This window comes from Coturnix japonica, chromosome Z (assembly GCF_054131305.1).
Source record: "Coturnix japonica strain WE chromosome Z, WE-NBRP24, whole genome shotgun sequence".
NCBI classification, from domain to species: Eukaryota; Metazoa; Chordata; class Aves; order Galliformes; family Phasianidae; genus Coturnix; species Coturnix japonica.
This window is the reverse complement of record NC_140702.1, coordinates 49,702,730-49,729,675: the sequence shown is the minus strand read 5'-3', so window position 1 is coordinate 49,729,675 and position 26,946 is coordinate 49,702,730. Positions and strand designations below refer to the sequence as shown.

Sequence of the window (26,946 nt, the reverse complement as noted above, 5' to 3'; positions counted from 1 at the left end):
GACGGCCTTTAAGGGTCCCTTCCTACTTGGACAATTCTGTGTTTCTGTGATAAAAGCACCAATACACAACACTCCTCTCTCATTTGTCTAAGATGGAAACTGGGTATGGGAGAGCTCAAATTGAGCAAGCTTGACCATAAGCCACAGTACCACAAAGACAAAACATTACTGCTCATTACAAAATATATGCAATTCAGAGGCACATATGGAGGAGTTTTCCATATTATGAGGACTGGAAAATTAACGTGACATTAGGTTAAGGTGCATTGTAATTTCTAATTTCAGGGTAAACTTCATTATTATTATTATTATTATTATTATTATTATTATTATTATTATTAAGTAGAAAATAGCTTAGCACACAGTGCTGAATCCCTTAGATAAACACTTGTAAACAGTGTTGTGTCCATGTATCCACACACTGAAATGCTGCTCCAGTGCAATTGGCAGCCTGAATGTGAACTGTGGACATCTTTCCTTCTGGTGTCTGCAGGCAAATATGGTGGCAAGCCTAGGAATACTTTGAACTAACCTACCTCCTGTCTGGGGTGAGCAGCGAGAGCCTTTGCCCATATGGTGGTACAGGCCAGACCCACCTGGCATAGCACCATAGAGATAAGCAGACAGTAAGCATCTGCTTCCCTAGTTGCATCACACAAAGATTTATGGACAGATATCAGAGGCACAAGGCACCTCAGTGGAATGTGTATGGCAGATTTCTGCATCTGAGGCCTTCTGGAGCTTTGGTGTATTCAGGTACTTCTGTGAATTGCTGTTGTTCACAATGAGATATTAATCTGTGACGTTCTCATACCAGATGCTGACAAGAGCATAATCAATCAGTGGGAAGGTTATTTCCTTGTCTGAATGACTGAACAGAGAGCATACAGTAAGGGAAACCACAGGTGAGCATGAGTTTCAGGAAACTATATGTGAACATGAATCCTGAACACCTGTATCGGAAAATACAATGAGGTGACAGGAATTACAACCTGAAGGGAATCTGAGAAGGCCCTGAAGGGCGGGAAGCACTTGAATCACTTCACTTGGTTTATCATATCAGCCATAAATTAGCTTGGCACTCTCTCTGCCCTTATCTGCATCTGAGCAGTGCTTTGTGTTTCTTTTGTTGCTGTTGTTCTTGTTAAGACAGATAGATACAGAAGTTGTCATTCACCAGCCAGCAAACTGCATAAGCCACTGCTGATTGTGATGAATGCAGCAATTCAGAAGAACTCCAGAGATAGCAGTGGCAAAGAACCAATGCAGGAAGTTCATTTGCTTCCCGTCGGTAGGTTCAGATTACAAATTAATCTTGGAAGAGATTATGAGTGTCTTGCAGAGTTAATGAGTATCTTAAAATGGCTTGTTTCTCTTAATTGTCCAAAGGCCAGTCATTCCTGAAGTGTATAAAATACTGCTGTGCAACGATGAGACGCACAGCTGAGACCGACAGCAAACAAACAGCGGGCAGGAGCTTTGTGTCTGCTGGGAAACATGAAAAAAGTTGTTTTTTCCCTTATTCGTCTTTGTGTGCTCCTACTCAGTTTCTCCATCATTTGTCTGGGAGTCCTTTGCATTTACACAGGTTCCTCTGCATGCAGATGTGGGAATAACCCATTGGTTGCTTACTGCCTGTTAGCTCTGGGGCTCGTGCTCCTTGTGGCTGGCATTTTCTGGAGCACAGTCCATGAAGCCATGAAATATAGGGTCCTCAGCAGCATCTTCGTGAGGAACCCTGGCCTTGCAGAGCTCCGTGTCAGCACCATAGACAGGTATGTACTACGATACTGCTGCCCATGCATGAGGGGGAAGAGATGCTTGGTTTTAAAGATGCAGTGAGAACAGAAGTGCAATACACAGAAATACACAAGGCACAGAAAGCTCCAAATCCATGCATAGAAGGAGCAGGTACAGCCTCACTGACAGCAATGGAGATCCTGCCAGAGTATCACTAGTTGCACTGCGATTGACTTCACTGGTTCTGCGGTGCGGGCTTTGCTCCCATATGGCTATTATAGCTCAAGGAGGTTATGCAGTGAGCTACAGCTCCCTACATGGTCCTAGCTAATGTATTATTGCATAATTGACCCCACTATTTAGGAGCAAAGTCTGATGCTCTGAGAGACAGTTTCTTATGCTGACTGGTGCTGGGCCTGGCAGTGTATTTTACAGGTTCACTGGATAGAGATTACTTTTCACAGACTGTTGTGGAAACCACACCAGAAACACTGGCAGTGGGTACTCTGAAAGCACTCTGCATACAGCATCCAGCAAATTTTGATTAGATAAGCAGGAACATGCAGTGTGTAATTTAAAACTGTGGAAGATAACTATTATTGTGCTACTAAATAAATAATCTACTTTCAGGCAGTGATCCCTCTCTTTTTTTGAATCGAACTTCTCTCTTGCACTTGCTGAAATATGTGTTTGCATGTCATACATGGGAACTCTCTCATGTCTCTGAATTTCTTGTTTTAATGAAAAAAAGTTTGTGGAGAAAGACATGGGTAATGAGCCCAGCTATGTCAGTTCCATTGCACTTACATATTGCACGGCTTGAACCTTGTGTGGTTTTTCATGTACAGCTTAAGCCTCAACTAAACTTTGGAAACACAGCTGATAGCTCCTCACCAAGCACTCAGAGACAATTCATGTTTAGCAATGATGCATTTCATTTTGTTTTGCTGTTTTTCTTTCAGGCCTGATTTCTACCCCCCATCCTACGAAGACAGCACTGACCCTGAGAAGCAGACCTTCCCTCTACCTGTGGCCTCTGCACCCAAAGAGCAAGAAGTCATCAACATTCCACCGCCGCTGTACAGCGAGAGCAGCACAGAGTCTGTCAGTGAGACAAGTGAGCCAGAGCAGCCCCCACCATATGAACTACCTTGCCAGGCCTCCAGCCCAGCGCAGGAGCCAGATGCCTCAAGGAGCTGCCACCCAATGTGATCACAGTGCTTTTCACATGGGAATAGTCACCTTTGCGTAACACTACCAAGGGACTTAGAAGAGAGCAAACGAGCTGTTGGCTGTGTTCAGGAGAGCATAGGTAGGATGAGTCAAGAGATACGCCCTGCTGTTACTGCGCAGCCTGCAGTGGGTAAGAGAAAACCCCTACCCCTCCCACTAGGTGTGAGCACTGCAGCTCTGACAGCCTGTCCCTTACAGTGTTGGGTGTAACTGCAAATCCTTCTGAAAGAAACGTAACAGTAATCCAGACCCGAGGGATGGAGTATCATCGAGACAGGCTGGGAGAACTGTGCTTATTCAGTCTGGAGAAAAGAAGGCTGTGGGGATGCCTTGTTATGGCCTTTCAGTATTTAAAGGAAGATTATAAACAGGGGGGAAATCTTGTTTAAAACCCTGTTTTGCAATGATAGGACAAGGGGAAATGCTTTTAAACTAAGGGAGGGAAGATTTAAATTAGATGTCAGAGAAGTTTTTCATTCATAGTGAAGTGAGGTGCTGGCAGAGGCTGCCCAGAGAGTCTGTGGATGCCCCATGCCTGGAGGTGTTCAAGGCCAGGCTGGATGAAGCCCTGGGCAGCCTGAGCAGCCCATCTAGCAGCTGGCAGCCCTGCCTGTGGCAGGAGCCTTTAAACTTGATCAGTGAAGTCTCTTACAACCCAAACCATTCTATGATTTTAAGGAGCTTCATGCTGTTACTGTTCCTCAGTGTCTGTGTCTCTTAAGGAGTTTTGGCTGAAAGTCCTAATTTGTGGTTTTATAACAATAGCTGACTTCGGAAACCTACTAATTCACCAGCTTTAGTCTGGAATTTGTAACATTTGTAGTAACTGAGTATTTTTGTAGCACATACTGTTGAAGCTACTTGTTTTATTTTGAAGTACTAGTACTTACTAATTTACTACCGAATTTGTGAATAAATTTTGTATTTAAAACCAATGCCATGTATTCACTTGTACGACACAAGGTGCCCACGGTTAAAGGAAAGTACACTGTACAAAGCCTTAGTAGTTGCTATACTTCCTAACTGCCAAACAGACAATCCTGGTTAGGCACACAGCTCCTCAGAGGGAAGCAGCAATGGTGGAAAACCCTGCCCAGGCCCCTCTCTGAGCTCTCTAAAAGCACTTGCTTTTAGAGTTGCTCTTGTTTAAGAGCTGTGAGAAATAAAGATGGGATTCATAGTTATAAAGAAAAAAGTACTGGAAAGAGGACAAGCTTGGACTCATCCTTCCTCTGTTACATGCTTCCTTCCTTCCTTCTGCAAAATCACAGAAGAAAATTTGCATCCAGGCCACTGTAGTCGGTAATTTTAGATAAGAAATATGTCACAGAATCACAGAATCTGTGATTGGAGGGGTAGGGATTGGAAGGGACCTCTGGAGATCACCTAGTCCAACACCATGCTAAAGCAGGTTCCTAACAGCAGGTTGGATAAGAAGACATTCAAGAGGGTTTTGAGTATCTCCAGAGAGACTCCACAACCTATCATGGTTAGATCACACCTAGATCATCAGCACAGTTAATTTAATGTATTATCAATAAGCAGATGAAACTATAGACAGTTTTCTTTAATACTGTATATAAGTGCTCTTAGACTATGCTCCCTTGTACCTTTATTTCCTTTATCTTTCTCTCTCCATTTCTCAAAGTTGTTTGCTAATTAGTGACAGACAAAAATACCAGATACAAAATATCAGCGACAGAAAAATATCATGTTCTGAGAGAGAAAATTATTGTCCAAGTAAATTGCTCACACCATCACAGCTGAACAACACAGGAACCTTATGATTTCTAGACTTGATAAAACTGTGAACCAACAGCAGCAGCAGAGGTGTCCCATTTCTGACTGCCTCATCTGTTTACAGTCAATCAAGAAGACAGTGTAACTGTATGAAAAGCAATTTTATTAGGATGCTTGAAAGTGCAGTGTGTCTTGCCAACAAGACAGAAATATAGCATTTCTCTTTATTGTGTACTCAGTGTCATAGAAATTTTCTGACAGAAGTGTTGAAAGAAATCAAAACAATTCCTTTTGCTGCAATGTTATATAAATTGCATTAGATTTGACAACCACAATGAAATGAAACACACTGCGAAGAGGCAGGCGGCACAAAGCCACCTTAACAAATCATACAAGTGACCACACTGTTCCCAAGGAAGCAAAGCTTTCAAACAAGTCACATGCATAAAGTCTTTGAGTTGTTATGCAGAGCACAGTACTGTAGCTAGAACTGCAGCATCATTTCACAAGCAGAAAAATGCTAATGTCTATATCCCCAGATGTCCTTCTCAGATTTATACCAGGTCATCTCTTCACTCTTGGCACTCCCTAACTTTTTATTTCATGATCCACTCTAAGAAAAGAACTAACAAAAGCTGAGTCCAGCTGCTGAGTGATACAAGTTATTTCTGTGTAATTCATTAGTGTTTGTTTACGTTTCCTCTTCACTACACACTTCACTTGCCACTCTCTTTTAAGTGGAACACGACTATTGCAAAGACTTTAAAAACTTCCATCATAACTTCTTTATGTAAAATTGCTGAACTTGAAGCAATTGCCTTTCAAACATGATAAGCTCCAGTACCATCATCTGGCACGAGGAATATTGCAGAAGACAGCCAAGATGCTATACCCAACATACTGCTGTGCAAGGACACAATCAGCTTCTACAGCACAACTGCCTCAAAAGAGTCAAAAATCAGGAAAATGCAAAAGCACAAGTAGGACTGATAATGCTTTAAAAGCAGGGGTAAAAAAATATGGGATGACACTGCCTTTGGGAGCATGTGCAAGTGTGTATACAACACTGCCGCCAGCGTATATCTGTAAGCAATGTGAGAGACTGGAGAAGTGATGAGAAAATGCACACATTGCAAAGCCTAGCACAGAGCCCTTGGGCTCCAGACATGTTTTGCATACGTCTCTGTAAACCAACAGTAAGGAGACTGGGATCCCAAACATGTCTTTGCTTTGCAGCCTCTCCCCCTCTCTCCAGAACTGAAATTTCCCCCAGCTGTTATCATAGTATTCAAAAATAAGCAGTTTGCCTTTTCTGTCACATTGCTGGCAACATTTAGGAGTTAAGGCCTTTTTCTGTGGTTACATTGTTATCTGAAATAAAGATATTACAGGTAAAACAAAGAAGTCAATACACTACTGTCTTTGGAGATCAGTGTAACTGAATATGTTTGACATGACATTGAATTTCTCATTTCACCTCCCTCTATCCCCAAGAAAAGTTATTAAACCAAACAAGGCACAAACAGCTAACAGATTTCAGCAAAGTCCTGTCTCTTCCTCGCTGTTCCTCTTTTGGCCCTGGTTTAGCAATCCTCCGCAGGTTCAGGTGATGACAGTGGGTCCCTTTCTCCCTGTCCTCTCATGGATCTGTGATATTTTCAGTGCGATCGCTATAAGAGGACTTAGCACAGCCTGAAAAGGAAGAAATGAAATGAGTTTCATACGGCAGAAATATCAAGAGACACATTATTTAAATTCCCCTCCTAACACAGTATTTTTTAACTAACAGTAGTAAATCATTAAATAATCATTAAAGACTTGATGCACTTGTACTACGTCGTGTACTTGACAGTGGAGTCATGCCAAGCAAGTTTTGTGAAGTTTCACATTGATTATACTTAATGCTATGCTTAAAAGAGAAACCAGTAAATACACCACAGTAATCACATCTCAGTGTAACAGGAACAGAGCAGCTCTTGTGAAATCTACTGTATGAAGTAGCGTAGATATCACCTAGGTATAATTACTTCTATTCTGATGAGTGATGTACTAACTAGGAAAGCAAGAAAAACAGCAAGAACTCTAAGTTCTGGGCTACTGACTGTACTAAGTGGCTCTACACACAAAACTGCTCAGATTGGTGCGTGCAGATAACTGTCAAGATAGGACCATATGAAAACCAAGTAAAAGATGATTTTTCAACTAATAACTGACTCTTCTCCCACTTAATTATATCATACGGAAGGATGAACTGACAGAAGATGAGTTTTGTGCAAAGAACTTTATTTTCAGATAACTATATATTTCACTGCCAAACTAATACTTTAATTTTCTGACTCTCAAAAGTTATTCTTTTGCCTCAAACTGTGTTCCAGCTTTAAATCTGTCCACTTTAAAAATCAAATCAGTCACTCTAAACACACACTTAACCCCAGATCTCTTCAGAAGCTCAGTGTAACCAGTTCTTTAAATCCATTTGCCACAGAGCCGTTTCTGACAATATGTGGTGTTTGCTTTACCTGTACTAATGGTCAGACTATTAAACAAAAGTGTGAGGAGACAAACCAACTTTGCAAGCAGAGTCGTGAAGCAACACCTTGCATGTCACTGGCAACAAATGGGTGTACACAGTAAGTACAAATGTAAGTGGTCTGATTCATCACTGTTCAAAAAGCACATCGTGAGCAAATCTTGCTGAAGTAAATAGTGCTGATATAGAAGGACTGTATCATTCCTTCCATCCCACGCCATGGATTAAGGAGAACTGAAAGAAGAGAGAAACATCTGAACTTCCTCTGTCACTCCCCTGAGAACACTCTGACCTATTTATTCCAAAAAGTACAGGAAAATTTAAGGAAAAAAACCATACTGATATAGCTTTACTTGGCCCTCATTTCTTAAACAAATGAACACTGAGAGAAAAAAACAACAACCACCAAAACAAACAAAGCACTACTCAGTGCTTTGAGCAAAAAACAAAATCAAATCATGTGACACCCATTTACAAAAATATCTTAGCTGCTGTTCTTCAGCCAAATGGTTCCAATTATCATTGAAATATTCTGCTGCTTACAATCATACTTGTCAACAGATAAAAACTTATTTTAGTTCTGCCCTCTCATTTGCCTCAACTACACTTTCTTCATCTTGCAGATGTTAAAAAAGTGCATTATTTTAAAAATGGTAAGAGCAGAGCAGAACAACAAGGATGGAGAGATGAAAAGCTGAACATGCCAAACCAAATTTAGGTGAGTTTTACATAACTTGGGCGTGCTCATTCTCCATAGGTGTTAAGTTCACATTTCTCAGTCCACTCTAAGTCTCAAAAACAAGTTGCCCTATCAGTTTTATCAGTGGAAAGAAATTTGCAGAAATTATCCAGAACAGACAAATCATAGAATGGCAGTAACATCAGGACACAAAGTGTTCTAGTGAACACAAGTAACTATTGTACTCTTTCAGAGTTCTCACATTTCTGCTCTTACATTCTCTTAATGTATTTATCTGCATTTTGCATACAGCAACAAGTTCATCAGCATAATTTTGGTCTCCCCCAGCTGTAAATGTATCCGAGTGAATGATCAAGGTGTAACACTCCAAACAGGGGGTCAGTTACTTATGTACATGTCATTACTTTAAAACATGAAGCACTAATCCATTTGCTCCTCGTACTCTGGTACCACAGGGAGGGCAAAAGAAAGCCACCTGAATTAGTCACTTGAAGAGTGTACTGCTGAGCTATCCATCACCTAAGCCTTTATGTGACTTACGGTACATGGGCATGTAGGCACCTGAATTACTAATAACAAATATTGCCCTTTGGACAATAATTATTTCAGAATATTCCGAAATTATAATGCTAAAGATTTCTAAGCAGAGCTGGAATAGTGCATATTTCAGCACAATTCACTTTCCTAGAACAACTGTTCCAATTAAAGAGAGATAAACAATGCAGCACAGCATGAAGTTTTCAAAGAAGGACTACAGTTCAATGTTTGGAATTCTGCCATGACAGGAGATATGCCAAGTCCAACTTTGCACTTTCCCTTTCTAAAAGCTGCAGTCAAATCCAAAATTCTACCTCTTCAGCTGTTGGTCCTTCATTTTTAGTGTCAATTAAAGTAGTTTTCCAGTTCCTCAAGGTAGCTTTGAGAAAAACATGCTTGTACACTGAAGTCACTGAAAGCTATACTTGCTAGGTGGTGTTATTACTGTTTTATAAACTTTGATAAGCCTTGAAGATTCAGGCCTGACCTTTCCTGAATTAACAAGCAGACAGCACTATACTAGATCTTCTGATGGGCTGATATATCAAGGGCTATACCCTCAGCTGAGCTCGGTGTGCCTGCCCCATGGACTTACAACTGCCAGGTCCTGCATTCCAAAAAAGCAGCAGTCTCTGGAAATTTATGCCGCAGTCATTGGTCCTAGAAGATCTTAAGCCACATGAATAACCTGGTCAATTGTGGAACAACCTGTCTGCGTCTGGAACATTTACAGAACTGATCATGTTGACTTCAATACAATGATGCAACACGCTGACGAGAAAAGGGAATTGATATTTCTACCACCTCATTATCTATGTCTAACTACTAACTACTGTTTGCAAACTCAAATAAAACTACAGTAAGACTCAGAAGGACAGCTGTTCTGCCCCAGCAGTGGAAGATAACGTGTACAAGGGGTGGGAAATACAAGAGGAAAATGAAAACTGGGTGGTGTTAGGAAATATCTCTTGTCAAAAGATTCTTTTCTAGTATTTCAAATAGTCCAGACTGAAACTTAAGTTAACTCATTTTCTTGAGTCATAGAATATTTCATAATTACTGCCATATGATATATTTTTCCAACATAACACAAAAACAAACTACTCATTCTAGTTCCAACTGATTTGAAAGCTGTTCACAGGAAGGCTTTTGGCAGATCTGGAAGCCAAATTATCTGAGTAGCATGCATATAATGTACTACACTAGGGTGCAATCAAATAGATATAAAACTCCTTATTTCACATGCCTTCAGAGAAAAGCTTAAGAATTGAAGTAGTAAGGGTAAGACTTAATACAAAACCTTCAAATGACATATAAATATCCAGCAATTGCCATGTTAAAAGATCCAGTGTTTCAAAAATAACAGAGAAGCTGTAACTCTAATAAACTGAACTTGTGGTTAGAGGTTGTTAACAGTATTTTGACAGAACCATATAGAAACTTATAATTTTATCACTATTAAATGATGCTGGGGAAAAGGACTTACATGCTATTGATTCCAGTTCTCTGCTCTTGCACAAAGTCATGCTTGCAAGAGAGAAGCAATCCCTTCACACAGTCATTACATTACATATATATAGCATCAAGATATGTATCATCTTAATCCTTTTATCTACATTCCATGGTCCACCCAAAAAAAAAAAATTTCTCTGCTGACACTCAAACGTTCTTTCAGAAATTCAGCTTCAGATGATGAAGACACTTTCAATTCCAATTACATTTTTAATTAGTTTGCTTTTTTGGACAAATGCACAATGAAACAACTCTTGTGTAGTTGCTGCTACTACAGTGATTCTTTAGCTAACAAACATCTAACAATCTTCAGAAGATGCTACTAAAATAAGATAGTAACTAAGTTCTGAGAGACCCTATATTCATTAATAGCTACTGATGATTTCATCCCTATTCAGAGAACAACTTATGCTCCTATTGGGAACAGTTTCAGCCACATTCTGTGGACAGCCACTCTGCATCTGTGAAGATCAGTTTACAATAACAACAAGAAAAAACTTGTGCTTGAGCTAGACAGATAATTGGCTGATGGTAAGATCAGAGAACTGAGACAAACTGAGACTCAAGCATTAGAATCACATGAGGGCAAAACACAAAAAAAATCACTGCGATTTCAGATTGAGAAACCTCCTACCTCTATCGCCATCGAATGGATAGGGCTAGTTCTAAATGCAATGACTGTGGACACAGCCCAAAACATTAACACAAACCTGAAAATGACTGATGGAACACAAAGCTTGATTTCTATCCCTGTTCTTTCATTTTAAGAATTTCTTCATTTCTCAATAGGTTTTTGAAGATTTTGATTAATTTGCTTGTTCGTTGTCAGTAAAACTGAATAGTTATGGTTATCCACAGGAGAATGAAATGGTATTGTGATCAGGCAGAAACAGGGCAATGTAAAAGCACTCAACTCCCAAATGTCTGTGTAAGCAATCAAAAGGTACTTAAGAAGGTAGTCCATTAAGCAGAAGGAATTGTTATGCACCTTAGCATCAAATAAATTTCTTCTGCTTTATGATACAGAAAGTATCATAAAAGACACCCACCTGGCTCCATGGACTTGTGACAGTCCAGGGTGGAGTAGTAGGTCTCTTAACTGTTCCCACCCAAATGCTGGTGAGGGGTCTGGAGCACAGGTCATATGCGGAGCGGCTAAAGGAGCTGGGATTGCTCAGTCTGGAGAAGAGGAGGCTCAGGGGAGACCTTATTGCCCTCCACAGCTACTTGAAAGGAGGCTGTGGTAAGGTGGGGGTTGGCCTCTTTTCTCACATAACTAGCAATAGGACTAGAGGGAATGGCTTCAAGTTGCACCAGGGGAGGTTCAGGCTAGATACTAGGAAAAATATCTTCTCTAAAAGAGTGGTTGGGCACTGGAGTGGGCTGCCCACGGAGGTGATGGAGTCAGTGCCCCTGGACGTGTTCAAGAAACATTTAGATATTCTACTGCGGGACACAGTTTAATGGGGAAATACTGGTGATATCTGGATGGCTGGACTACATGATCCTAGAGGTCTTATCAACTTTAGTGATTCTACGATACTTCAAGAAAGAGTGAACAAAATGAATACGCCATATCTGCAGGAAATTAGTTAGCAAAATCTCTGGAATATCTGTTAGACAATTGTTTAGTAGCATATAAAGAAACTCCATAAACCTATGACAGAAATCTAACAAAAACAAACAAACAAACAAAAACACAACACACGGTTCAAAAGGATTTCATGGTCGGCAAAATTTTGCATTTGCACTGCAGTCATAAATACATGAGACTTCAAAAGCAGAGTTTTCAGTTCCTGCAAGTTAAGTGCTTATCCACTCTTCCATGAGACATACTTAGTCCTCTTTTGTTTATTTCAGAACATGACAGTGTTTCAGTGGAACCAGTCTGAGAGGTGGATCACAATATGTATTATAAAATGTTTTAGGTGTTTGCTGGATTTCACTGGAACTTGCTCTCAAACTTTTATTTTCCTAGGAAGGTGTCTGGTTATGATGCGAGATAATTCTCAGATAGCTTCAAGTCTTTCCCTTACAAGGAATCCCTACACTGTGAAGCCTCAGGCATCCCTAGTTCCTAACTGTGCTTGCAGTGCAAGGCAACCCTTAAGGCAAACCTGAACTAAATGATCCCCAGAAAATCTGCACAAAAATTTATTATTTTTAAAATATTGTTCTTTAAAAAAAAAACAAGTATTAAAAAAAAAAAAAGAGAGAGAGAAACAAATCTCATGACAGACTAAAATTTTCCCACCATTCAGGGATCTCAGGCCCTAATATTCCCATTTTGTGACCTATTACACAAACATGTACTAAAACTGCTATTCCTACCTCAAAAAGTCAACGGTCCCACAAAAAAAAATCCACAGAAAACAAAGGTCAAAGTGCTGAATGGAGGAAATCATAAAACTAACCTTCAGCTCCTGCTGCAAAAGAAATTCCCCTGCTGTCCCAGAGGTCTGTGATTCACACAGCTGCAGCTAAGGCATAACTGAGCATTATGTTAGTTACTCACACTGCAGATATGAAAGAGGTCTACGGAAGAGTCTTGCTGGCATAACAGAAGAAAAGCATCACTGACTACACAAAGACTGTCAAGAGGCAGCAAGGGCTGGCTGGCTCTTCTCTCAGTGTCAGGCTATTCTCCATGAGCTATTCTCCTAGCACCAGGAACAGCAGTATGGCTGACAGGACAGGGGTCTTACCATTCAGGGCCCAGCCCCATGATACTCAAAACAGACAAGCACAAAAGACCCAGAATCTGCACCCAGAATCAACAAACAGTCCAGATCAACAGGCAAGCTCACAGCAATGGGAAAGGTCCAAGATCACACTGGGGACATGCACAACTTGGGTACACTGAGTGGCAAGCAGGTCCACAGTGACCAGGCAGGGTTGAGGCCAAAGAATAAAGCCAATATATCCTCAAAATTTAAGGCAACACCTGATACTACAGATGATACTGTCTTTCTGGCATTTGACTTAACCACTTGTATCTGTAATTTAAACAAAAAACTGGCTTTCTCAGGATGTGGTGTTTTATTCAGCTGCCTGGACTGACTGACTGATTGAATGTGTGAATATATACACATACTTCTTTTCTCTTTATCCTTTTACCTTTTGCCTCAGTGCTCCTCATTGAATTGATGATCTTCATTGAACTTATGGTGCAGATTTCCAAATTATTCACTTATGGTTTGAATATGCATCATTACAACTATTGGAAACTCTTCAACTTCACTGATATCCCCTTTCCGAGATCAAGAAGCAGCTTTCCCAAGCCAAACACAGCAGGCCTGCTAATGCTTCCTGACCACTCAGCAGCTTTGGTATAATACTCAGAACATTCTGCCTTTAGCATGTGGTAAAAAAAACGAAAACCAACACATGTGATGTTCAGGCTTCTACAGGCATCTGTTGGAGTCTGATTTTCACACAATTGCAAACAGTCTGTTCTTGCAGGTCTTACAATGTTATTACATTACCTGTGGTTCCTTGTTGTGTTGGCTAGGATCCTTCTCATAACTCTCTGCATAGATCCGGAGAGTAGCTCTCACATGGCTAGAAGCGCTCATTCTAAAGATGAGCCTGGAAGCATCTGAAAAAATAATCCGCAGCCCCTATGGTTGAAAGAGGAGTGTCATACATTAAGGTGGCAATACCTCTTACACATCACAGTTTTCACTGCTCTAAAATAAAACATGAAAGGAAGAACCATAAGGATACGATTTCACTTTAACTTTAGGCAACTTGTTTATTACTTTTTTCCCCTCTCAAGTCCAGAAACAATCTGTGTTTTCACTCCCACTCCTCCAACCAAGGGCTTTTTAACTGCTGTTTTCAGGTCTTTTGGTTTTTTTTCCACTAATTTGTTCTTGTTCTCGGCAGCAGAGCAAAAAATCACCAGTCTGTGAAATATTTATAAGATCAACAGTGTATGGGAAACAGCTACTGAAGCAAAAGTCAGCTGTCAGTACTGAATACAAAAATCAGCATCAGCTCCCTCACAGACCATGCATCAAGACCTGATTACAAGGATTTCAACAAAAGTCTGGAGTACAGTCTAGAAACCCAACCTGTGTTGTTAATTTCAAGTATATCAGTTATTGTGCACTAACTGTATGAAGATCTAAAAAGATTTAGTATTAATTAAGTAGGAATTTACTTAATTCCTTCTCTTTTATTTACCCTTCCTGCTTTCATACTATACATACAAACACATTCTTCGACAGGTCATGTACCTGAATCTATAGTCAACAGCTTCTATGTACAGAGATGCTATAAGGTAAGCAAGAAGGGCAGACAGGTAAATTTGCTCCCATTAAAACAAAGGACTAAACTAAAAAGTTAAATAGTTGCAGTGTTTTCATCCTCTAACAGCTTTGCACTAACTTATGGTCTTGTTCCCTTTCTGTAAATAGTATCCCTAGGCTAAATGTTACCTCTGTTCTGCCAGTGAACTTCTATTTTCCATTTTAGTCCTGCTGTTGGCAAATGAGTGCACAAACTGACATCACTGTTAATTTTGTTGAAGATGCAGCAAACCATTTAAAAACGAGAAAATTAAAGAGAGAAATATTATATTCTTTCATCTTTATCAGCAGCCTGAGAAGACACTGATGTTATGAACATGGTGCTCCCCCATACTAAAATATAAGTGCAAAAAGCCTTTGTTTGCTCAGTTATATGTCAAAGTATCTTCAACAGTGTCTGGATGATAACATGAAGAAATATGTAACAGGAAAGTATAACACATGGGCAAAAGGCTGAGGCAGACAGCACAGCATGCAGTCTCCTGCTCATCACTGGTGGAAATGTGTAGGCAATGGTGGTAACTATGTTTAAAAATGGTGTTTTATAACTGAGAATTTGCTCTATCAAATAGTGCACTTTGTATTTGTTGCAGCTTCTATGGAAATAAACAGGAGGCATTATTCTCCTGCGTATTAATATTAACACACACAACGGTAAAAAAAAATTCATCTAGTATTCCCAATACTAAAAGCATATGTAATAATCAAAAATAGTTTATATTCAGCATAATGAGCTTTAGAGCTTTTTTTTCCTACTGTTTGCTATTAAGCCAACTTATTAACGGGTTGGTTCGTATGATGTTAGTGGGAGTTCGGCCATTGGTCTCAATGGAATTTCAGCTTGGATAGATAAAAATATATAGTCAGTTTGTTATGATCTCATCCTTTGAACAAGGAGTTGTCTCTTGCTGACTGCTAACTACTCCTAATTCCTAACAACAGCAAAATGAAAAAATATATAGTTCTAGACGCAGTTTCTTTTGAATAATTGACAAACCTACAACTAAGAGCTCAAAATATATAACATTCACGTCAACCATTTTGAAGTGGAAAGGAAGAAAGCTTAACATACTTGCACAAAATGAAACCGTGAACATAAAAGAGCACGTGAATGTCTTCCTACCCAATGGCTATATGGGCATTTTGCATGTCCCTGCAAGGTCAAGCCACCTCTGTAGTGATAAATCTAGTAAAACCACTTGAACACTCTTCTAACATATTCTGCTTACCTGGCAAGAATAACAACTATACATCGCTGCCTCTCTCAGAACCTCAATACTGTCTCACCACTCTTTAAATTATGGTCTTTGGAACAAAAAAGGTTTACAAACACTCCCCATAACTCTATCCTTCTTAATGCTATTTTTTTCCACCAATCCAAAGCATCTGTAGCCACTCTGATGCTACAGTTTACAGCACTTAAGTTTTTTACATAGTTTACAAACACGCAACATGCATTCAGACAGTTTACTATTTCTGAGCTTATTTTCACATTCCTCAAGAATAAACAATTGGCAATATTGTTTTTTACACAAAAGGGATCACAGCTGATAATTGTCTATAAGACTAGGATTTCTGCCATACAGCTAAAGCTATTTTTCAAAGGGTAACTATAGAGACACAGTGACTGTACTTTTTAAAAACAACTCTCTGTGAAGTGCCGGGGAGAAATTATGTGCTAGGGAAACAGTGGCCATCAAAGCTGGACTGTGAAAGTCAACTTTCATGTCACGTTTGCACCTGGAGCTACAGCATAAGTCATTTCTGGCACAGAGCTCCACAGCAGAAACCTGTCTTTTGACTCTCAACTGAAAGCAGCAATTTGGAAACTAGCAAAACTTTTCACTCTGTAAGGCAATGGGATTTAATGAGAACTATTATGTATTTACATTTCTTAATGTTTTCTGAAGCATATACCACAAAGCTGTAGCTTACACTTGTTAAAGCCAAAGGAAAAACAGCTAATAACCAGATAACTATGAAGAAGCATTACCTGTCTAATAACCTATGGTCTGCACTTAGGTGAAGACAAAATCAAAGAGTTTATCCCTGCTCACTACTACAGAGTGCACTGCTTAACATACAAAATATTCCTTTCTGGTATTTTTTAGCTTTTGTGATCACCATTGTCAAAGCAAACTGACAAAAAAAGCCCATAAAACTGAAAGCAGCCTACTTACTGTTTGACATGATGGCATTTTCTCACCTGACATAAGCTCAATGAATTTATAGCCACATACTTCCTATTTATTATATAGAAAATGTCAGCTCTGTGAAAGCGCATAGAATTTTATATGCAGAATTAATAAACTGGCTTGAGGGTAAAACAAAGAAGAATAACAAACTGGAAATTCCACAGTACAGAAAAAGTTCCAGTTTTAGTAAAACAGGGCGCAATGTTTGTCACGAACATGTTTTATTACGGAAACTGGTAATTCTTTTCTCCAAAAGGAAGCAAATGTAAACCTTCAGTACAGCTCCCACAACGGATATCTGCAGATCTTTATGTTAGGCAAATCAGCACTGATGATGGATATTAATTAGCCATGTGGAAATTCTGAAACAAAATGTCCTTGCCACTGGTTAACCCACTGGCTTTGAAGCCAGTATGACAAAGATAAAGCTTCACAAGAATTTCTCTCCTTTCGCACTATGATCCAGTTAAGCAGTTTACTGATGCACTAAGATCTCTGTAGTGTCCAGAAAACAGAACTTTATACACCCTGTGCTATGTGGTTTCACTTCCAGTGGTTTCACAACTTTTTCAGTTAGCAATTTTGTGATTAAACAAGTGAGAATTAAAACAGTAATTTAGGATAAACAAGACTAAGTAGCAAAGTTAAAGAAAAACTACTTAAGATTTTGAAGACTACTATTAAATGGTAAAGTGTCACACTAGCTTAAAATCTATCTCAGTAGCAGTATAGTAGACAGACACATGCATAAATTAGAAGCATGCTGAACAGCTATACCTTTCTTCAAAATACTGTGGATATCATTATTTTAATTTACTCATCTTGAACATCACCATTCTGTCTGTTCTGACAAGAAATACGTTATTGCTGACATGGGACTGAAATATCATTCTGAACAAAGAAGAATTTTTCCCTTATCTCTGGAGGGTCATATGAAATAACTTTCAGAAAAGACCCCCAAAAAACATGAGACTACATGCAGAGAATCCTACAGCCTAAATCTAACAAAGGAGCAAGACAACACTAAGGAAATTTAAATAACAAACACTAGGAGTTTTTTTCTCTAAATCTCAGAATACGATAAATCTTCATGAAATGTTGATCCTCTTAACTGGTAATTTGTTTGATACTGTTATGTGCTAATATCTGTGCAAAGGCCAGCACAGTTTTCAGGAACAGCAGAATGTTTTGTTTAACTTTATGGCTTATTACCAAATTGTGATGATAAACAATATTCATCTATTTGTTTCAGAATAAACTAGAGTATGGTCTGCTTGTATTGCTACATACCTATTTTGTTATTGCTGTTTGTTTACTGCACTTTATTAAGACTGACTTAGTTGTAGTCCAATAGAAGCAGTTCAGATACACTGAGTACAATTTTCTATCCACTTACTACTGAGGAATAAAAGGTTCCTGAAAGCCTAGGTGAAAAATCTACACGAAACAGTCACAAACAGGCTCCTGCATTTGCACGAAGAGCATACAATGTGAGGAAAATGGCTGCAGTGTGAACTGTTGTCTATTTCCGTGGAATAATGCCATTTCTTATTTTATTATGCTTGGAGAATTCCACCAAGGCTGCAAACACACAGAGCCAGGAATGTAAGCTTGTCAGATGACAAACAGATTGAATTGTACTCTCATCAAATGAATGCTTTTGCCAATGAAAAGACATGGTCTCCATTTCAAAGTCCATTTAAAAACAGAGCAAATCATGCTTCTCTGTATTACACGGTGACGTGATTAGCAGTTGTACTCCAATTTAGGAAACAGCTTTGGATGAAAAGAAAGGGAAAGTACACTAAAAATTTACAAACTTTTTTTTTAAAGGACAAGAGTCACAAACCTGCCATGCCTGTAATTTTCCAGTGGATTCGGATATGACAATACCCTCATACCTTGTTTCAACAGCAATATGTACAAAGACAGTTGTTCAGTTGCAGGTGGGCTGCTTATATCATCTGGATGCAATAATGAATGGAAACTACAAAGACACTGAGCAGAATGGAACAGCAACTGTTTTAACAGCTCATAATATCATTTGGTGGAGTATGATCAGGTCAAGCAATTTACAAAGCTCACAAACAGGACAATAAAAATAAGCAGCATAAAATCAGAATACATTTAAATATGAGCCACATCTCATATTCAAAATGTTTTTAGATACATCTATACCAGGCAAAAATACGTGCCTGCTTTTGAGCTTGTCATGGAACATCAAAGGCTCAGTTTGAGCTGCAGAACTTGATAGCTAAAAGATCTTAATATTGACATAGCCTACAGTCAGCCCAAAAGGAACACAGAGCACTTATTTTGGCTAGGGAAGGCAAACATGCCCCGATATGGAACAATCTGCTTAAATCTTCTGCATGCCATTGGCAACAATGGAATAACATGTCTTAATTATGTGAATACCAAAAGTAAGAAAATTTTAACTTTTTTTTTGTAATGTACAGCAACTGTAGATTTCAGATAGAAAACAGAAAAAGCAAACATTGCCTTTCTATATCACACTTCCATTACTCAGGAAAGGGGTCCCTCTCTATATTTGCATTGCTGGCAGCAGGGACCCCATCTCTGCCTACATTCTCTATGACACTACAGTCTCCATTTATGCACAGCAAATGCAAGCCAAAACAGCGGCGGATTATCTTATCCAGTCTGAGCTGATCTTAAGTAGGAAATGTGGTATCTATCAGAGCAAATTTTTAAAAATGTCCTATAAATAAATGGTAAGGCTTTCAGCTGAATGTAAGAAATGTTTTAATAGACACGTTGAAAGCTGCAAAACTTTCCTACTCCACCACCACAGCCATACCTGTCTTTTGGTCACAGTGCCATCCACAGGATCTATGTATTCAAAGCTGTCTGTTCTTTCCACACTGTAGATACTGCTGCCCACAGCAAACTGCTGATGGCTGAATGACTTGTCAGTGATCAAAGCTTCCAGGTCTCTCATTATGAAATACGCTGTTCTGGGTTCCAGTGCTTCATAATCAAACCTTGCATGTAGATAAAAAAGTAGAAGTAAAAACAAAGTCCACTTAGAAGACGATTCTTTTTTCACAGATCTCAATATACACACAATTAACAATTTGTTGATTACTCCAAAAATTGACAGTGGACTACTGAGGTACTGACTGCAAATTAAACCAGAGCATTCTGTATATGTGCCACAGTTCTAATCTGGCCACCTATCTCTTGAGGCAATAGAAACCATTTGGAAAACACATTGTATTGTAATGTTCAAAAAATCATATAATCATAGAACCACAGAATTACTAAGGTTGGAAAAGACCTCTAAGATCACCTAGTCCAAACATTCACCTGCCACCAATATTTCCCCACTAAACCATGTCCCTTAGCGCAATATGTAAACACTTCCTGAACATCTCTAGGGCCACTGACTCCACCATCTCCATTGGCAGCCCATTCCAGCGCCTGACCACTCTTCACGAAAAGTCTTTCCTAATATCCAACCTGAACTTTCCCTGGCGCAACTTGAGGTCATTCCCTCTAGTCCTATTACTAGTCGCCCAGGAGAAGAGGCTGTCTCCCGTCTCACAGCAACCTCCTTTCATGTAATTGTACAGGGCAGTAATGTCTTTCCTGAGCCTCCTCTTCTGCAGACTAACCCCAGCACAGACAGCATTCTGAAATCATGAGCACAATCAGTGCAGTGCCCTGAAGAAAATGAGATAGAAGAAACTTTGCTGAAAGTTTTTAGGAACAGCTGTGTTCCTCCATGACTATACTTACTCATCTGAACTAAGCCTATTCGGAAAGAAAGAGGGAGAGAGGGAGAAGCTAAGGTAAGATCTGTGTTATGTGAACACCAATTAGAATTCACTCTTTTGAGACATTAATAAAAACAGGTATTTTTGAATCTTCAGAGGAGTTCTCTTAAGTTCAAAGCAAGCACAAAATCAGTTTTCACAAAAGCATTTTCATGAAGAATGAAGAATGGAGAAACAAATGTATGAGAAAACTTGCTGAGGTTTTGACATTTTTCAAAACCATGTAACCAGCTACTCCCAGAGATTCTACATGTAATATAAAGGAAGTTACATATAAGCACAACTCCTCCGGTGAGAAAAGTCTGCTTACTCAACTGATAAAAAACTGCATACAGAACAGTGGCAATCTGCAGCAGATTTTCATTACATGGGCATATCAAACAAATATCTAAATGTAGCTGAGCACAGCTCGTCAAGCCTTGTTTTAGAAGAATCAACCCACTGACTGCATAAATTCCTGTGCCTTCATTTTTCTCACCTGCAGTAGTAGTGCCGACCAAACTTTGCCCAGTGATCCCTGACGATTTCTTCTACGCTCTGCTTTCGCGCTGCTAGGATTGAAAGCCAAACAAGAACAGCCCACAGTCCATCTTTCTCTCGAAGGTGATCAGACCCTAAGAGAGATATGTAAAGCACATAATTTGATATCACTGCACATGAGATAACAAGCTAAGAGGCTGGGCAAATGTCTCCTTTAACTTGTACATCACATAATGATAGCCAGGAAGGTACTAACTTCCACAGCTATGGTAGCTTTGGTGACAACCGGAATTCATTTTTACATATGACTATGTCTATACCCCTAATGTGAAGTAAAAAATGTACGTGAGTACATGGATAGTGGTAGCAGTAGAAATACATTTTTAATCATTATTCTAGCTTGCTGACATACAGGGAACTTCCACATTTCTGGTACTGTTTCCCAGAACTGGGCAAGACATGCAGACTCCTGGCCAGGAGTGTTCTGTGTTATGTGAGTCAAGTATCTGAGTATTCAATATCTGAGTATTCAGAGATACAGGAGGCATAAATTCAAGTCTACCATATGAATTCAAATCAGCATGGACCTGAATTGGCAATTTCCACACAGAAAACCAAAAGGACAACTTGGAGTAATGGACTGCTTTGCAATAGACACATAACTTATCTGGACTGGGAGCATTTCTATCAAGGTAAACTCTGTCTATTAGAACAGTAATGTATCAAACAGCAAAAAGTTTCAATATAACTATCATTTCATAAGCAAAGAGTATTCTATAGGAAAGGTATTGGTCATCTCAGCAAGCACTTGCTCCTTCTGATAATTTAGAACAAGTTTTTGTGGCAATCTGTAGCGAATCTAGCTGAACCATTCTGAAAATCAATAGGAAGTATGATCCAAAACACCTGATACTTAGTAAATGCTGGAAGATGAATACTTTAACTAATCTGTGGCCACTGCTCTGGCAAATTAACACCAGATTTGGTTGAAGTTTTTTAGTCACACTTAGTTATCATTTTCTGTTTACACAGTATGGAAACCCTGGGTACAAGGCAAATGCATTAAGTCAGAAGTTTTGTTTGTTTGTTTCTTTCTTTCTTTCATGAATTATTAACCCATAGTTTGACTACCCATGCCCCCAGAAATTACTTAGCAAAACATTCTACAAAGAGAAATCAAAAAGGCTTTTGTTCCAAAATGTGTTTCATGATATATTCACCCTCGCCAAATATAAAAATTCTGCTGCATCAAGTCTGATTTGCAGTTCTCTATTTTTTATATAATAGCCTGCAAGTTCTGTACACAGATTTGACAAAAATGACTGTTTTCCTACTGGCAAAGGATCTGGTTCTCGTTATACAAATTGATGCACTGAAGCTGTTAATCCTGTGAAAAATTGTCAAGAGAAAATCAAAGACATAAGGAAAACAGTGAGATTTGCCTGGAGCAACTGTGATTTCTGGGGTTAACTCTTTTAACATCCAGCCCTCAGTTACCACTGCTGCCTTTGTCTTTCAGTCCATCTTTCTGACAGAGAGCAGCAAGTCAAGGTAGCAGCTGCTATTCACACAAATTTGCTTCACACAAAGCATCCATCGACCTGGGTTTGCCACAGCTCTGCCTGTAACTCAGGCTCCTTGGATTAGATTCAGCCCTAGAGGTGTACACCACCCCCCACCCCCTGAATCTAACATTTACAATTACTGCTGAGCTAATTATGCATAAATTACTAATCCATACAATACCAGAACTGCATAAAAATTACTACTGGCTGTAAAGGGGAAAAGTGTTTATAGAAAGCACAAGAAAAAAAAAAGATACATGAAGATTTTGCTTGAGTCTGTCAGTTGGGTCCTGTAGAAAACTAGGACACTGAATAGCTCAAGTGGATTTAAGAATTGAGACAGCCAGCCATGTTCCTTCATGTTTGCAAAGTAGCTGTCATGATACTGAGAATACTTACTTTCTGCCACTTTTGACCTGCCTTGACCTGCAGTCTGTGAGCTGCTCACAACAAGGACAGTCTGCTAATACAGTGCCTGGAGCTATAGCCTGGTCCCCTAGCAGCTGCTATAAAAACAGTAAGAGCTTACTTTGTTCCCTGGTTCAGAGCCTCTGGATGCTATCAAAGCATGGAGTGCTGCCTGATCAGAAGAAAAAGGGCAGGGTTATTTATGAGCCCTTGGAGCTTAGCAAATAGCTTCAGATAAAAAAAGAAAACAAATGACCCCGAACAGGAAGTCAGCCCTTCATATAGTCAGATCCTCACCTCTTCTACTCCCTCCTCATGGTAACACAGTAGATTAGCTAAAGGATGCCCTCCAAAGAAATACCAACAATCTGGTCTACAGATAACAAAATCAGCTTTGCTCATATGCAAAGCAAATGGCATGATCCTATTTTTTATTGCAAACAGGTTTCTTCCTAGATAACGCTGCCAGTGCAGCTTTCTGCCGCTGCCACTGAAAGGAAGATGCAGAAGAGAGCTGTCACCTCCCACCAGCACCTGTCATTTCTTTGGGAACAGCAGAAAAGTTGTTAGGCCAGCACAGGTGCAGGAGGGTTTCTGGGTGTCAGAAGAAGCTTGGCTACTGCCCATGGCCAGGCAGGACAAAAGGGTGGGGAACTGCAGCCTGGCACTGCTGAGTTGTTTTGGGAGCAGGAGCTGGTAGGGGATATTGGGCAGGGTGGAGGAGAACAGGGATGTTATGCATGGTCCTGGAGATGGTGAACTTGCCCCAGCACTGCTGTTCCTTTTTTCTTAACCTTCATGGTTCTTCTTTTAGCCATTCATTCTTAGCACAGGAAACATTAATTCTGCCTAAAAGTCATCTCTATTGATGATATTACCCACAACTTAAATTGCTTAATCTGTTCAACAGACACTAGCAGCAAGTGGAGATGTGTTAGAGATAAATACACAAGTTATTTGTTTCAAAGTAAGTGATCATTTGCTCTCCCAGTGCGCAACACGCTGAAGACTGCAAGCCATCAGTTCACACGGTGAAAGGCACACTAGTCAGTCAGCAAAACAGTCAATATATCTCGACATGTGTATAAAGGTCTAAACTTAGCACTGAAGAAAATAAGCATTTGATTTAACAAACAGTTTGAGTATGTTTCACTGAACCAAAATGGTCCAGTGAAACATGGACATAAGAATTTTTAGAAAGGTCTCCGAGCCTTGTTTTGGCATGGCTTAAGCTTATAAATCTCTGTGAAGAGGGATGAGTGTACACATGTATTATTCTTCTGATCCATTTAGCAGCTTTGGCGTGTGTTCTGTCCTTGTGTGCCCTTCATGATGACATACAGACTGTTGTTCCTCTGGAAAGAAAAGGCATAGTACGAAAGCAATCCAGAGGCAGAAGTCTGCATGGAAAAACCTGTGAACAACCCAACCCTTTCAGAATTTAAAAAAAAAATAAAATAAAAAATCAGTGATTAAAAACACTACCCTAACAGCAACAGTAACCCTGCATTTCCAAGAAATGTATTGATTCATTATTCTTATTAGAAGGAAAATTGACAACTGGGATTTCTCTCCAAACTTATTTATTCCACCTCTTATTTTACCACATATACATATGTGCAAATTTATAGCTTTCATTTCTTTTAGCAAATTAAAATCCACTAGTGCAACTCTGTTAGTCAACTCTGGCTTTCACTTGTTTTATCTTTGTAGGTGTCTTCACTTACTCTCTCACACTTACTGTCCACCTCACATGCTCATAATACAAGGGAGGAAGCTAGCTCTGCCAGCTCAGTTCAGTTAGCAGTATCTTCCTTCGGTTCATGTACTTAATATCTGTTGTTGTGAAATCTGCAAAGGCAGTCAGTTTGTGCAAAGTGATCAAATAAAAGGAGCCTCACAATTCCTGAGATTCCAATACTACCAATCACTTTGTTTTGCTGAGGGCACTCAGCAATCTCAGGATAATTCTCACTGATAATTCAGATTGAAAAATACATAGCATTAATGAATTCCAGCCCCTGTGTAAGGAGACAAAACAGAAAGAACAGTGGAGTCAACAGTCTTCTAATTATGTCATTATTTGCCATTGGTAAGGAAAATTACAGTAATGGCAAGTAGTTGCACAGATTATTTTTAAGTTAATCTGCCATGTATTTCTCAATATAACAATAACAACAAAAGTTATTTTATACTACTGCAACTGTTAATTACTATGGGCAGACTCAGAGTAAACAATCTGGGAAGAACTGTTAGAGCACGTTCCCATTCACAAGTACACAGACAGGCTTAAACTGAAGTAGTTTTGAGAGTCAGTAGGCTGAGAAACAAGTCAAATTAGGAAAAAATGCTCACATGACTATTTTTTTTTCTAATGCTGCCAAACTGTTGGGCATGCAGGCTTTCTTTTATATGTCTCATTTATTCTTTATCTGATAAGAGCTTCAATTTTGATAGACAGTGAGCCTTGAGGATCATATATAAGAAGAAAATGTAATTGCTTTTCCCTAAATTAGCCAATTCTGTCTAGCATACTGCACTCCGTAAATGCAATTTTAAAAGAGATGTGAAACTGAAGCATGTACATAAACTCACAGTAGAACATTTTGTCCGCACACAGTTTGAGCCTTACAAATTTATCCTCCAGTGATTTGAATCTTGGTGATATTTTAGACAAATGGAGTCTTGCATTACTGCAACAGATAAGACCACACAGCCCTTTAAAGGCTTTTATCATTTTCAGCCCCAGACCATCTTTGTATTCTCCAGTAGTTCTTCTTCCACATAATCTTGCAGGAGAAAGCAGATGGTATTAATGGCATCTGGAAATCTGGGAGATGGAACATGCAAGTTTATGAAAGATGCATCAATTACTGAGGTGGCTTAAACTGCAGAAAGATAAATCAGCCATACAGCTCTCTGAATCCTGATTAATTCTTTGCTGATGAAATTTAGAAACTAATTGCTGCTGCAGATGCCCTTCTCTGAACTGTGTCCTAAACATTAGTCATAGAACCAGAAAGCTACTAACCTCATCTGACAAGCTCCCCACACGACTACAAAAATGGAAGAAGATTTTAAAGCACTGGTTGAGCTCCAAGATCAGCTGCCAGAAAACAAGTCTGGGAAACGCAGCACTAGGGATGTTTTCAAAATCTTTTGTCCTTTTATAGCAGAAACTTTGCTTTTATTTATCTGCCAGTGCAAAATCCCTTATATTGTAAGACTAAGGCTCTGTGCTGTTTGGAAATTCCAGCTGGGCTGGATTACCTGGGTATACAACCAATCAGTCTCCAGTGCTGCATGGTTAATTTGACAGCAGAATGTGGATATGTAAATCTCCATTCTCTTTCACAGAACAGTAATTTCCCCACTCTGATCTGCTATATGGTATATTTCGTTAAAACTTCTTCACTGAAAACTAAGATGTGTCAATTCAGTTCCCTAAATAGCCGTGATGGAGAGGAAAGCTGTAAGATTTACCCAAATGCCCAATACTGTCAGAAATTTGTGAAGTTCATGCAGCTTTTAGGACATTACCAAAAGGTTCGCAATAAAGTAAATATTTATTGCTAAAAACAGCTCACATTGCTAAAGTACTGGTCATCTACACACCAGCCTATATTTTACTAATAAACCTCCTGGCATATGCAGTTTGCTCCAGATAGCTGCACAGAACTGAAAGATGATAAGAAAATTGCAGCAAGGAGAAAAACAAACTTTAGATATCATTATAATTGCCTTGTAGGCTCTGCCACAACTTACACAAAAACTACCTACACTCTGACCCAATGCTCCAAGTGGTCTGCATGCCAGTAGGCTGGAACCTCAACAGTTTACACTATAATTTAGATGGCATTGTCAAAAATGGGAGGCCAAGTGTCTTTCTGAACTGCCAGTGAAGTTCTCTAGGTACTAGGAAGCTGATTGGAGTGGACCAAGGCACACCGGTCTGGTGTTCCTGTAGAACAGCTCTCCTCATTGGCCAACAATATGTTGTTCAGGCACCATTACAACTCACAAGAGACAGAATTTACTGGAAATACAAAGAACTGATCATGGGATAGGAAGATCAGACTAAAATGGCAATACAAAGAGTGCTAGGAATGCAGAAATGGATGTGAGGTCAGGAGATGATAGCTGCAAAGATCAGAATAGCAGCTACTAATGGCTTTACAGAACGATGAAAGTAA

At 39.4% G+C, this 26,946-nt stretch overlaps 2 protein-coding genes across 2 annotated transcripts in view; one reads left to right on the top strand and one right to left on the bottom strand.

Moving 5' to 3' along the window:
- The first annotated feature begins 1,434 nt into the window (after positions 1-1,434).
- TMEM252 (transmembrane protein 252) lies at positions 1,435-3,044 on the top strand. The gene is made up of 2 exons (XM_015848862.3): positions 1,435-1,775; positions 2,703-3,044. Exons 1-2 carry the CDS (start codon positions 1,498-1,500, stop codon positions 2,950-2,952), a joined length of 528 nt encoding a protein of 175 aa, XP_015704348.3. The 5' UTR covers positions 1,435-1,497; the 3' UTR covers positions 2,953-3,044.
- A 1,811-nt stretch (positions 3,045-4,855) lies between these two features.
- PGM5 (phosphoglucomutase 5) overlaps positions 4,856-26,946 on the bottom strand; it is a 60,320-nt gene continuing 38,229 nt past the window's right edge. The window contains exons 8-11 of the mRNA XM_015848859.2: positions 20,779-20,914; positions 19,322-19,505; positions 13,478-13,612; positions 4,856-6,405 (exon numbers count right to left, since the gene is read on the bottom strand). Coding sequence (XP_015704345.2) covers positions 6,316-6,405; positions 13,478-13,612; positions 19,322-19,505; positions 20,779-20,914 — 545 coding nt within the window. The 3' untranslated portion in view covers positions 4,856-6,315. The remainder of the gene's footprint in view (positions 6,406-13,477; positions 13,613-19,321; positions 19,506-20,778; positions 20,915-26,946) is intronic.

Bases quoted from the DNA above. Each gene is read 5' to 3' on its own strand.
- TMEM252 (XM_015848862.3), top strand. From the start codon at position 1,498: ATGAAAAAAGTTGTTTTTTCCCTTATTCGTCTTTGTGTGCTCCTACTC. The intron at 1,776-2,702 runs GTATGTACTACG...TTTTTCTTTCAG, and splicing joins CGTGTCAGCACCATAGACAG to GCCTGATTTCTACCCCCCAT.